The sequence below is a fragment of the Tupaia chinensis genome, unplaced genomic scaffold (genome assembly GCF_000334495.1).
Source record: "Tupaia chinensis unplaced genomic scaffold, TupChi_1.0 Scaffold000066_1, whole genome shotgun sequence".
NCBI lineage: Eukaryota > Metazoa > Chordata > Mammalia > Scandentia > Tupaiidae > Tupaia > Tupaia belangeri.
This window is the reverse complement of record NW_006159525.1, coordinates 10,544,776-10,556,778: the sequence shown is the minus strand read 5'-3', so window position 1 is coordinate 10,556,778 and position 12,003 is coordinate 10,544,776. Positions and strand designations below refer to the sequence as shown.

Here is a 12,003-nt window from a genome sequence, read left to right as displayed (position 1 = left end):
TTGGGTCATGTCTCATATTCTTTACTTTTGATCTTTATCACCTACACATGGTGTCTGCTCAACACATGTTCAACAAATACAGAAATGTCATTTATTCATGGTATTTTCTATCAGCCAGTGTATCCATTCAGTAGAATTGTACAAGTTCATCTTTTCTTACTTGTTACTTCTCCTCAAGGGCTTCTTTCCCAGGAAATAGAGCTAAAGCTAATTACGAGAACCTGTGCTCCATCTTCCAACCCTACAGAGTTAATTGAACAGACCTAAAATCAGTGGAGGCTTCGTCAAGTACAGGGGTCTTGGAAGAAAATAAACACCATGAGAACGATCAAAGACTAAGGACAGAAAGTCTTGCTATGAGTGAACTACCACAGAGGTTGGTCATGTCCAATCACACCATACTTATATAATAGTCATCTCTAGGTGGCAGTGAACTGAAGGTGACCCTTGATTTATGGCATGAATTGCAGCTTGGTAAAGTTGAGATGGGAAAAATGGATGCTGTGTAGCCATGTAATAAAATTAAATTCTATAGCAGAAGAAGAATGATACATACGGGAGGTCCTGGATCCCCTCTTTCTCCATCACGTCCATCCCGGCCAAGTGATCCCTGCTGCCCTGGGAATCCAGGGGGCCCATCAAGACCTCTTTCTCCTTTGTGCCCTGGGAATAGAGACCAAAAGATATTCAAGCTCTTACCAACAGGAAGCAAAGTAGAAGAAAACAGACTAAAAATACAGTCGCCTTGAGTCCACGTGGGTTGGTAGAGTTTCCCATGAGTGTCATAGTTGCCCAGAGACACAAAAACCATACTGAAGTCAGAGTGGAAGATGACAGTTGTGAACTGCATTGACTCTCTTTACTTGGGAAACACTTCTTTCTCCATTCCCACATGAAAGTGGTAGGTGGAACCACCACTCAGACTCTTCCCCAGCCTGTGAGATAGCAAATATGGAACAGCATCTCCTGACTGTAGTGAACAGGGTAATGTCCACAGCAGGGCACTTGCCTAAGCTAGTCGGTCCTTTCTGAAATTATTTTTCTCTCTGAGGCTGTCAAAGTAGAGCTCTCTCCATCTCTGACTATAGGAATTTGGTATTGCCCAAGGATTATACTTCCTCCACAGCCAAGAGAAGACCAGTGTGGCAGGAGAAAATGCAGATGGTGCAATGGAAGATGGAAGTTGCAGTCAGAGTCCCCTGGTGCCCTTTGCAAACCTCGCATCTAAGTTTTCATTCTTTAAAATAAGTCAATAGTATTATTTCTTCCTCAACTACTTCAAGCTGGGTTTCTGTCACTTACAGCTATAATATTCTTGACTAATACAGAATATTATGCAATGAAGAAATACTAGACTAGTCAAGGAAACCTTCTTTCAAACTTAAGTCCTCTACATTGAGGATTGAGGATTCAAAATGTGGCTAAAGAACCATTTGTGTTTTCAAATAAGAGACAGGATTTTTTTTTCAATCTCAACAACTTAAATTATATAGAATTGATCTCTGGCCACAGGGGAAATTAATGCAAGAGGATGACCAATATATCATTCATAACATGGCAGGTAACTAAGTGATTGATTATGCTCACCTTTAACTCTGGGTACAACCATGTCACCCTTTGCTCCTTTGTTGCCAGGTGGTCCTGAGACACCAGGTTTTCCCTTGGCGAAAATAGAGAAACAAATGAGATTAATTGTGCAAGGTCAAAAGCCATTAACATTCATGTATAATCTAATATCTCTCTTCTTTCCTCCCAAATTTTTGGTTAAAGATTCTGGTGTGGCACTCTTACTTTCATCCCCTTCTCTGCCATCCAAGTTAATCCTATCTTGCAAAATTGAGGTTCTTGAACTGCTTCAAAAGCTGATGAACTCTGAATAAGGTCTATGCCTGAGTTAACAAAAATGTGTCAATGTCATTTTCTTGGTGTAGTAATGTCCTAGATTATGAGGATGTCTCTGGGGGAAGCTGGAGAAAGCGTACATGGGAATTCTCCATATGATTGTGCAACCTCTTGTGAATCTTCAGCTACCTCAAATAAAAATTTATAATGAATTAAAAAAATGTTTTGAGCTTTGTAATGTCACATGGGAAAGAAAGAGGAGAATAGGTTAACCATAAGAGCTGTCAAAGGAGCTGAGTGTAGAGGTTCAGGGATAAGATTGTGATAAAAGAGGTGTGGAAATAATATGATGTTAAGGTAAATTGATGAGCAAGAGAAGGGAAATGACTTTTGCTGGAGTCAATGTATTTGCTTTGTATAGCAAGTACACAACTCATTTGGGTAACAGGCTCATCCTCTTTTGACCTCAATATTTCTCTGAGACTAGGCTCTCTGAGTCATGCTTTCTAAATGTTGCATATTATTGAATAACAAACTATGCCAAAAATATAGGAAGCTATTGGCTTATTAAAGTGGCCAAGCAGCAAATTATACAAACACTATCTCATTGCTTAAGGTTACTTATCTCGTGACCTTGATCATCAAAAACACAGCCAGGAAGCTGGAAGGAGGGTAAAAATGACAGAGAAGACCCTTTGACCCACACAGATGCTGCTACTTTGTCTCATTTTCATACAATCTGACAATGTGTTCAAACAAGCTTAATGAGGTTCTTCACTAGCCTCTACTAATTGATCAGCTGTGAGCTATTAAGAGGAGAGGCGTCTGGAGGGATCAGCACAATTGCAGCATCAAGCAGTAACTGTGGAGTAGTAAAAAGTGCACACAATGGGCAAAAAAACTCAAATGGACAAAATGGATGGGAGCCATTTGGTGTAGAGAAAAAAATGCCCCCACACACTCGGATTAATACCTGAGAACATCACTCTCATTTAACATCTTCTTTGTAACAGTGTCTGTGAGCCATCAAAGGCAGATAGGACAAATTTCTTACTAGAAATAGATAAATTAGATAGACAACCAACTTTCAAAATCATAAAATGTTAATATGCATTAAGTGTCATTCTAATTCTTTTGCTGTATGTATGCTAAGTCAAATGTGACAACGAAACAGGACAAAAGGGTACGACGCACTGTATTTCACCCAAGAGACAGATAAAGACCGTCTTTCTGATGGGCAAACTACTGGGACAGAAAACTCTTCACAGTGCATTTAAAACAATTTCTGTCCAGAATGGGAATACAGGGATATGCTTAATAAATAAGACCTTGGCATCTTAGAAGAATGAACACACCCTGGGAATCTGAGCAGTTTGTGACTGAATACATCATAAAGTCAAAATGTACTCCAAATCGCTCCAATGCTCTGTAGATAAAGAATTTTGATTACGAAACTCAGATCATACACTTACTTGAGCAAGTAAATAAGTGTTTTCTGTTTGTGAGTTGCATTAAATAAATATTTACTGAAAACCTACAGTGTACCAGGATTATTCACAGTACTGAGGACACAGCAGTTAACAACACCTTCATGGCACTTAGATTCTAACAAAATAAATGTTTACTCTAAGAGATTAGTGGGTCCAACGTTCTCAGAAGCTTTGGGATCAAAAGCTACTTTTCACAATTCTAAGACCTAAGATCACTAAACACTTGTGTTAATATAAAAACAAAAGCAAAGCAACAACAAAAATTCCCCTCTGCAAGCATGTACTAGTTGTATAATACACGGTCTAGATTGGGGACTTCAACCAGATACCCATGGGATTGTGCCTGTCTGGGGGAAGCAGGTGGGTGGCTTGGTTGGGACTGGAATGCCTAGGCTTCCCCCAACATGCACAGCTACCTTGATAGACACACCCACAGGGACGGGAACACATTAACCTTGTGTTCCTGAACTTGCTGTTTCTCAAGGGAAGCCATAAATCTCATGTTAATAATACAAAAACAAACACCATGAGAACACAACCCAATACTCCAGCAGGTCAGATTCAGTCCATGACAGCTGGTGACCTCTGGTTTGCTCTGCAGACTTCAGGACATCTTGTTTACTCATGCATATTGTCTAGCTCTTGAACATGACTGGATTGAATTTTTACCAATGAGCTGCTAAGATGGGTATTATATCCTTGTCATAAATGACACTGCTGAAGCTCAGAAAGACACAGAGCTCACAGATGTCAGAGATGGGATCTACAGTGGGGTCTGCTTGTGCCTAGGCCCTCGTGTCTGCATGCCAACATCTTGGTGGGAAACTTCATGCTGGAGAGAGCTCTGGGTCTAAGACCATGAATGCCAAGACTTGGTTCAATCACAGTGTGAATTGCAAAGAGCTTAAACCTTCTCTTCTGTTTTCTACTAATATGTGGGTGCTAGAACCAGGACTAGCAGATGAGAGAGGAGCAGTAAACAGGAGAGACAGCAACCAATAGTGATTGTCAGTGGTTCCTTTATGATCTCTCCTCAGTCTGTCCCTCCTTCCTGCCCTTCTCTTCTCTTTCCTTCAATAGGGTCCGATGGTATAACCTTGGTCTCTATCTGGGGCCACAGTGTGATGAATTTAATGAAAAAAAGTTAATGGATGGAGTCATGTACAAAACAAAGACCCCAGCAATATGGGCGGTAAGCCCTACAACAGATGAGTTAAGGAACTCTTATTCATAATAGCCCTGAAGTAAGCCAATAACCCATACGCATAATAGCCCTGGATATGAGCCAATAATCCATAATCAAAGATGGTAGACCTGAGAAGCAACTCAACAGGAAGCCACACAAAACTTAAAGTCATTAAAATCTTCCTTAAGAAAATTAAGTAGCAACACACACAGATCATGTCTAAGGTAAAAGGTGTGTTGTAGCCACGTGTGTTCAGCATGTATACCTGAAGGACCCTACTTCTTCCTGAGTAGGCATGAACTTTGTGACAGAGGGGTAGGATGAGAGCTCTTAATCACCATCTTCACTTGGGGCTCACAGTTCAGAATCTTATTTATGAGATTTTTGGGGAGTAGTGGAAAAGTGTACTTTGGAGCTAGGTAGTTAGGCCCCAGGTCACCCCAGGATTAAGCCTCTTTAATAAGGAGAGAACAGAGGGCTGTCTCAGCCTGCAGAGGGGTGCCCCAGGGGCCAGCTGAGAGGCTGGGCTTCAACCTGAGTCATCTGTAGTGAATGGAAACTGTTTTGAGATAGATCTCATCACTCTCTGGCCCTAAATATTAGACTAACTCTGGCAAAGCCAATATTGCCATCTCTAGCCTGACCATTTCACGAATCTCTAAATTGAATAGCATGCACTGCCTACTGGACACCTGCTCGCCTACTAGGCACCTTGAACTTGAAGTGTCCTAAACAATACCGCTTCCTACTCAGCCACTGCCACCGGCCACTCTGATGGCTCAATCTTCGAACACACCCAGAATCCGACTCCTCTCACCACAGCCAGCAGCACCACATTACTCCTCTGCAGCCTGCCAGCCTCCCCATTTCTCCCCTCGTCTCTGCAGGCTGCTCTCCTCAGGCAGTTTCAGGACAAAAGCTCCAATCTGACCCACCTGCAAAGCCCCTGCTATGCAACCCCTCCTAGCGTCCAGCCATTTCTTTAATGTCACGTCCTCACGCTCTAGCACTTTTTCCACTCAGGCCACACTAGGTGGTGATGGTGGTCTTTATCACCGTACTTTCTTTTCTTTTTTGTTTTTGTTTTGGAGAGGTTTTTGCTATAGGGAGCATGCGCTCCCCAGACAGACAGAGAGACAGAAAGTGAGAAGTCACCCCCCAGGGGGGATGGTCACGCCGCAATCCCTTCTCCATGCTCCTCTCGGGATCTTGGGCACGCACGCACACGCGCCCAGCATGAGTTTTAAGCCACCGGGTCCGGGACACAAACCACGGTCGACTACGTGGGAGTCCAGCGACATAGCCATTATGCTAACTGCTGGTCCCGATCACCATACTTTCTTTATTTGCCAAACTGTACACTTCCTTGTGTATCTCGTATATGGTCTACGAGAAGCTTCAGGAGGACAGAGGCTGAGCTCTGGTCCCTGCTGCTCTGGTCCCCAGCACCTGGAGCAGTGCTTGGAACATAATAGGCATTCAATAAATAGTAGCTGAGTAAATTAATGATGGATGAATAAATGAATGCATGCAGGGTTTGTTTTTGTCATTAAGATGTTTATAGGTTCAAAACATAAAATACACATCACACTATGAATTAAAAGAGGCAGACTGAATTGTATCTCTATCTGTCTCTTGTAACTGGGAAGATTATAACTGGTAAGAGTTACTCACCGGGGGCCCTGGAGTTCCTTCAGCACCAGGAGGGCCTGGGTCACCCTTCTCTCCAAACCAGCCAGGGAGTCCTGAGTCTCCTTTACTCCCTTGCCTCCCAGGAAGCCCTGGAGGGCCAGGGGGGCCCATGGGGCCAGGCATGCAGGCACAGGTGCCTTCCTTTCCTAGACAGAAGACAGAAGTCAGCTTTGTCCTATTTCCTGGATGAATTCCCCAATAAGGGCTTTACAAAACCAATAGCACAAATGACGAACAAAAGGAGTGTGCAGTGCGTGACAATTATCTCAGGCAATTGATAATATGTGAGTGGCTTGGGCACGGTCTATGTGGGGTGGGTATTGTTCTTATTCAGATACAATGTTTTACATCTTAAAACCCATTCAGATAAATTATAGGAAGAAAATCGAAGTCTAATTGTATTGAAGAAATTTTAAAAATGAGAAAACGTCTCAATTGTTAAAGTTCAAAAGCCTCTTATTTGGTTCCTATTAAAGAAATAAAAAAAATGTACTTGGTTAGAGCAGAAATTCTGAACAACTAAGGAAAAACATATTTGAAGAAGAATGATTGATTGCATTGGATATTATTTTCATTGTGATTTCTTGTTTATATGTAATCATTGGACATCTTTGTGGGTCTAGATGGTTTTTCAAAGCATTCATACAGTGTGTACTAACCAACTCAAGGATGTAAGTGTATTCATCTTTCTTAAGGATGAGCATTACATGTTGTTATGCACATATGATAACAATTTTATATGTATATGTGTGTGTGTGTGTGTGTATTGTTGATGGATTGTCAACAACACTTTTTGCTCTGCTGTGGTACATGATTCCATAACTCCTCCAATTGCTTACATGCGTTCTCGTGCCTGTTAATCATTTTCTCCCAAGCCTACCCCACACCCCCACCTCACGTAGCCTCTGTATCCGCCATTTCTCTCTGTATGCCATGGAATCCTTCAGTTCTACCAAGGATTGCAGATTTGCGTATTGTAACTGACAACTCACCTTAACACAATCTCTAATCATTAGGACTTATTAATAGATTTTTTGCACAGCCATCAGGAGAGTAGAACTCCCCAGCTGTGTTTATGCTCTCATGCCATCTGACTCAGTTGATCGAAAAGGCACCAAACGATTGGAGTGGAGGAACACAGAGCCTGAGACATTTGACGAGTCTGGGAAGCAGGGGACCCACAAGAAGAAGCCACAATAAAATATTAATACTGTCCTCTCTTTTTTCACTCAAGGAACTGAGAGGACCCCATGAGCAAAGTCGCTGTGGTTTTAAGTTTTACCTTTGTTGACTCCTAGTAACTGCATGTATTGTGGGGTACAGTGTGAGTTTTCAATCTAAGAATACGATGTGCGGTGATTAAGTCAGGAGGGTGCACATCCATCATTTCGGACATTTGCCAGTACCTTGCATTGGGAACACTCAAAATCCTCTTTTTCAGCCCCTCTTGAGACGTACAAGAGATTGTCAAAAAGTTCATAAAAAGGAAGGAGCATTATGAAAAATAGTGAGCATGGATTTCAAAAGTTTTTTTACCAAAATAAACTCATACGCTAATTCCATTTTTCCACAAGCTTTTTGAAGTTCCCTCCTGCAGTAAATTGTCATAAATGACAGTTACTGTCCTGCGCTTTATAATCCTAGGACTTGTTTTCCTGATTGGCACTTTTGTAAAGTCAGCATTTCGAGGCAAATCACATAGAGGGTAAGTGGCGCCTGATACTTGAAGACACAGGGCAGGACTTTCCAGCGACTTTTCATCACATCATAGCCCAAAATGGAGTACTTGTGGGGAGTAGCCAGGGTGAGTAGGAATCTGAGAGAAATGCCACACTGCCCATCCACAAGGGCCCCCACCTCCACACGTGGCCGTCCTTGGAACGTCTGCCTCTGTGGCACACTTACCTTTTGCTCCCTTTGAGCCTCTGCCTCCGGGAGGACCCACTTTGCCTTTTATTCCTTGTGGGCCAGGGTGCCCGATATTGCAGTACATCACTGTAAGGTGGGACAAGGGTGGGCGGGGAGAGTCACAGAGTTCTTGGGAATGTCTTCTGCAGAACACGTCTCTTGCACTCACATCCCCCCCATTTCCCCTCTCAGCCCCCATTCCGTGTTCTCGTTTTCCTCGAGACTCCTTCTCCCTCATATAAGAACATACACACTTAGAGCCCGTGCAGTTGTGGCGCACCACTCCCACTGTAACCATCGACAAACAGGGCCCCTCATCCCATCCTAAATTAGTGAGTGGCCAAACGAAGTAGTGAACAACAAAACAAATCACAAACCTAAACAAAGTGGACAAGCCAAACAAAAATGAACAAAAACCAGGGTCACTGTATGGCAGAGTTGTTGTGTTTTTTTGTTTGTTTTCACTTTCAATGATCAATCATTATCTAATGAAGGAAGCATAAGGCAGGGCTTGCAATGTCAAGTCACCCGGTTAAAGAGAACAGACAAATGCTCACAGTAAGGTCTGTGTTCTTCCAAAATCCCAGGAAAATAAAAAACAGCACAAGAATATGACCAAAAAAAAAAGAGGCAGAAGCCTATAGGACAAAGAAAAAAGGGTGGAGGAGAATAAACAGCAAAATAATGTCACAGGACTTAGCAGACCCTAAAAAAGCTGATTCTGTAGCTTGTGAGAACTGAAAAAGAATCTAATTTACCTCAGAAATCTCCCTGAGAGCTCAGGAATCGGTACCTTTACAAGTGGGATGACAGCGTGTCCTCAGATAGGATGATTTGTTAAAGAAACAGTTACAACAGAAAACCCCTTTTCCAACTATTTCAAGAGGACAAAAACCATAGAGGGAGAAAAAAGGATGAACAGACAAGGCAGCAAGAAGAAAAGTTTCAAATAAACTGTACAATCAAAATAGCAAACAAGGGAGGGTATTCCACCTGCGAAACACAAACAGGCTGCTCAAGCGAGAACAGTAAAGGGAACAATGGCACAACAAAGTCCCTGGAAATCATATGATAGCAGACATTTAAACATGTTTAAATTCAGAAGGAAAGGTGGAGATAGAATTGAGGACGTCTTCTCGAAAGTATTACAGAAAAGTAAAGAAGAGGAGAATAATAAAAGAGGAGAGACTGTCTTCCAATAGATACTTCAAAAAATTTTCAGAAATGAAGGATACACGGTTAGATTGAAACTGTGCAGTGAGTGTCTACAAGAAAATGCAAATGTACCAACACGAGGGAAATGGCTGTGAAATTTAAGACACTGAAAATGCTCTTTCTTTCTCTCCCTGTCTCTTTCCAGAAAGTGCACATACTCTGTAGGTAGATAAATAAATAAATAAATAAATAAATAAATAAATAAATGTGCAACTTGACCTAATTAATTTTTTTTTGTTGTTAAAGGGCATAGGCGCGCGCGCGCGAGAGAGAGAGAGAGAGAGAGAGAAGGTGAGACATCATCCCCCAGGGGAGATGGTTATGCCAAAATCCCTTCTTCATTCTCCTTTTGGGAATTTGGGCCCATACACACACACACATCTGGCTTGTTTTCCAAGTCACCAGATCTGGGACTCAAACTGTGCACTTAGCCATGTAGAATCCAGCAGCCTTAACCACCATGCTACCTGGCTGGCCCCTTGAACAGGTCATAAGACTCAGAGAGATATTTATTCAAAGAGATAATACTAATTGACTAATGTGTAAAAATGTATAATGACAAATTTTACAGAATCTGGGTAGCTTGAGATTAAATTAACAATAAATATGTTCAAAAGCAAGCAAGCACAAAAAGAAAGCAAGATAATTATTTATAAAAATATTGTGCTGCAAAAATAATAATATTTATTAGCTGTCTCAACTGGTGAACAGCACTTCCATAACCATTCACTGTAAATGCCGAAGGTTTGTTTAACCAAAATTACGGGAATAACACACCAATAGGTCATGGGGTAGAAATCATGCCATGCATGGTGGGGTGGTGAAAACCAGCTGAATCCATCCTCTGTGGGGGAAAGTCAAAAGATCATGTTCAAACTGAAGCATTAAGAAATAGCCGTACGAATATGCTGAATGGTAATAGAGAACCAAGAAAGGATCCAGCTACATTGTAGAATAGTTTGACTCTTAACCCAGGTGCATATATAACTCTACTAAAAAATAAACCTACATTTAAAAATAATTGTATTAATTTATAAAATACTATAATTTGCATTTGAAGTCCCAACCAAACATTGCCCATTCTTTAATCGATAAGCTACACCAACCCCAGTTTACTGATTTGTGAAAGAGGTTTAATGGCACATGAAACATTATATGACTCTATAACTATTTACTTATGCTTTCTGAATGACACCACAAACAATGAATGCAGCATAAATGTCAACACTTTACCATCTGATCCTGGTAGTCCCTGCATCCCTGGTGCTCCAGGCAGGCCAGGTGGTCCTGGCTGCCCTGGTTTTCCCGGAGCAAAATCAGGTCTCCCAGGAATACCAGCTGCTCCAGGAAGTCCTGGATGACCAGGAAACCCTTGTGGCCCAGGAGGTCCCATCATGCCTGCAAAAGACATCAAGGATGAAAACATGGACCCAGCTGTGGTGGTGCAGGTGGTAGGGTGCTGTTTTATGAGGCTGGGGCCACATGGGAGACCTGGGTTTGAATCCCAGATCAACTGAGTAGACCCTGCGTGGAGATGCATGCCTGTGGTCCTCGCTGACTGGGAGGCATTGGAGCAGAGGATCACAAAGGCTAGAGCTGTCGACATACCTCTCTCCTCTCTGGCAAGCACACATGCCCTATAGCAAAAATCTCTCAAAAAAAAAAATAAAAAAGAAAGAAAGAAAAGAAAAAGGACTACTGCATGCAGATAATCATATATTTGAGTTAACCTCAGTAGATTACTAAAGCAAATAGTTTCATTTACTTTTTTAAGATGCTCTTTGATGTTTTGGGAGAAAGGGAGCTATGTATTTTGATTGAATTATTATTATTATTATTATTATTATTATTATTATTATTATTTAGAGATTTTGCTATAGGGTGCATGTGCTCACTGGAGAGATGGAGAGGGACAGAGAGACAGAAAGTGAGAAATCACCCCCTTCAGGGGGGATGACCACACCACAATCCCTTCTCTTCCATTCTCCACTTCAGATTTTGGGCAAGCACACCCACATGTACCTGGCGAGAATTTTAAGCTGCCAGGTTTAGGACTTGAACCATGGTTGACCACATCGGAGTCCAGCAACATAACCATTGCCATGCCATCTGCTGATTTCTCAACTCAATGATTTTAAGATCAGCCATAATCAATAATCTTCAGAAGTACTTTTTTTAAAAATTTTTTTAAGTTGTTTATTTTTGCTTTTGTTTTTGTTTTTTGTTTGTTGGTTTGTTTGTTTTTGGTATAGGGCGCATGTACTTGCTGGACAGACAGAGAGAGACAGTGAGGAAAAAAAGTGAGGAATCACCCCCACCCCCCGGGGTATGGCCACACTGCAATCCCTGAGATTTTGGGAATGCCCGCACACACTCCGCATGAGTTTCAAGCAGCTGGGTCCAAGACTTTGAACCACAGTAGCCACATGGGAGTCCAGCACCTTAACCACCATGCCACCTGCTGCTCCCCGAGAAGTACTTTCAATGGATGGGTCATTGGGTTCTAAAAGGAAAAGTCTGTGCCAATGACCGTTTCAGATGCAGTTCTCAAACCTTCCAACGTCTTTATGTCGGTTTAGAATAGGCATATGGATGAACTTGTAATTCAAGGTTGAGTTTCAGAAAAGATATTCATTGCACATTAACTACTTAAAGGGCATTTAAATATTG

At 41.8% G+C, this 12,003-nt stretch overlaps 1 protein-coding gene across 1 annotated transcript in view; it reads right to left on the bottom strand.

Moving 5' to 3' along the window:
• COL4A4 (collagen type IV alpha 4 chain) overlaps positions 1-12,003 on the bottom strand; it is a 159,164-nt gene that overhangs the window by 76,068 nt on the left and 71,093 nt on the right. The window contains exons 20-24 of the mRNA XM_006141956.3: positions 10,567-10,731; positions 8,116-8,205; positions 6,193-6,356; positions 1,588-1,660; positions 557-663 (exon numbers count right to left, since the gene is read on the bottom strand). Of these exons, the coding sequence (XP_006142018.1) occupies positions 557-663; positions 1,588-1,660; positions 6,193-6,356; positions 8,116-8,205; positions 10,567-10,731 (599 nt within the window). The remainder of the gene's footprint in view (positions 1-556; positions 664-1,587; positions 1,661-6,192; positions 6,357-8,115; positions 8,206-10,566; positions 10,732-12,003) is intronic.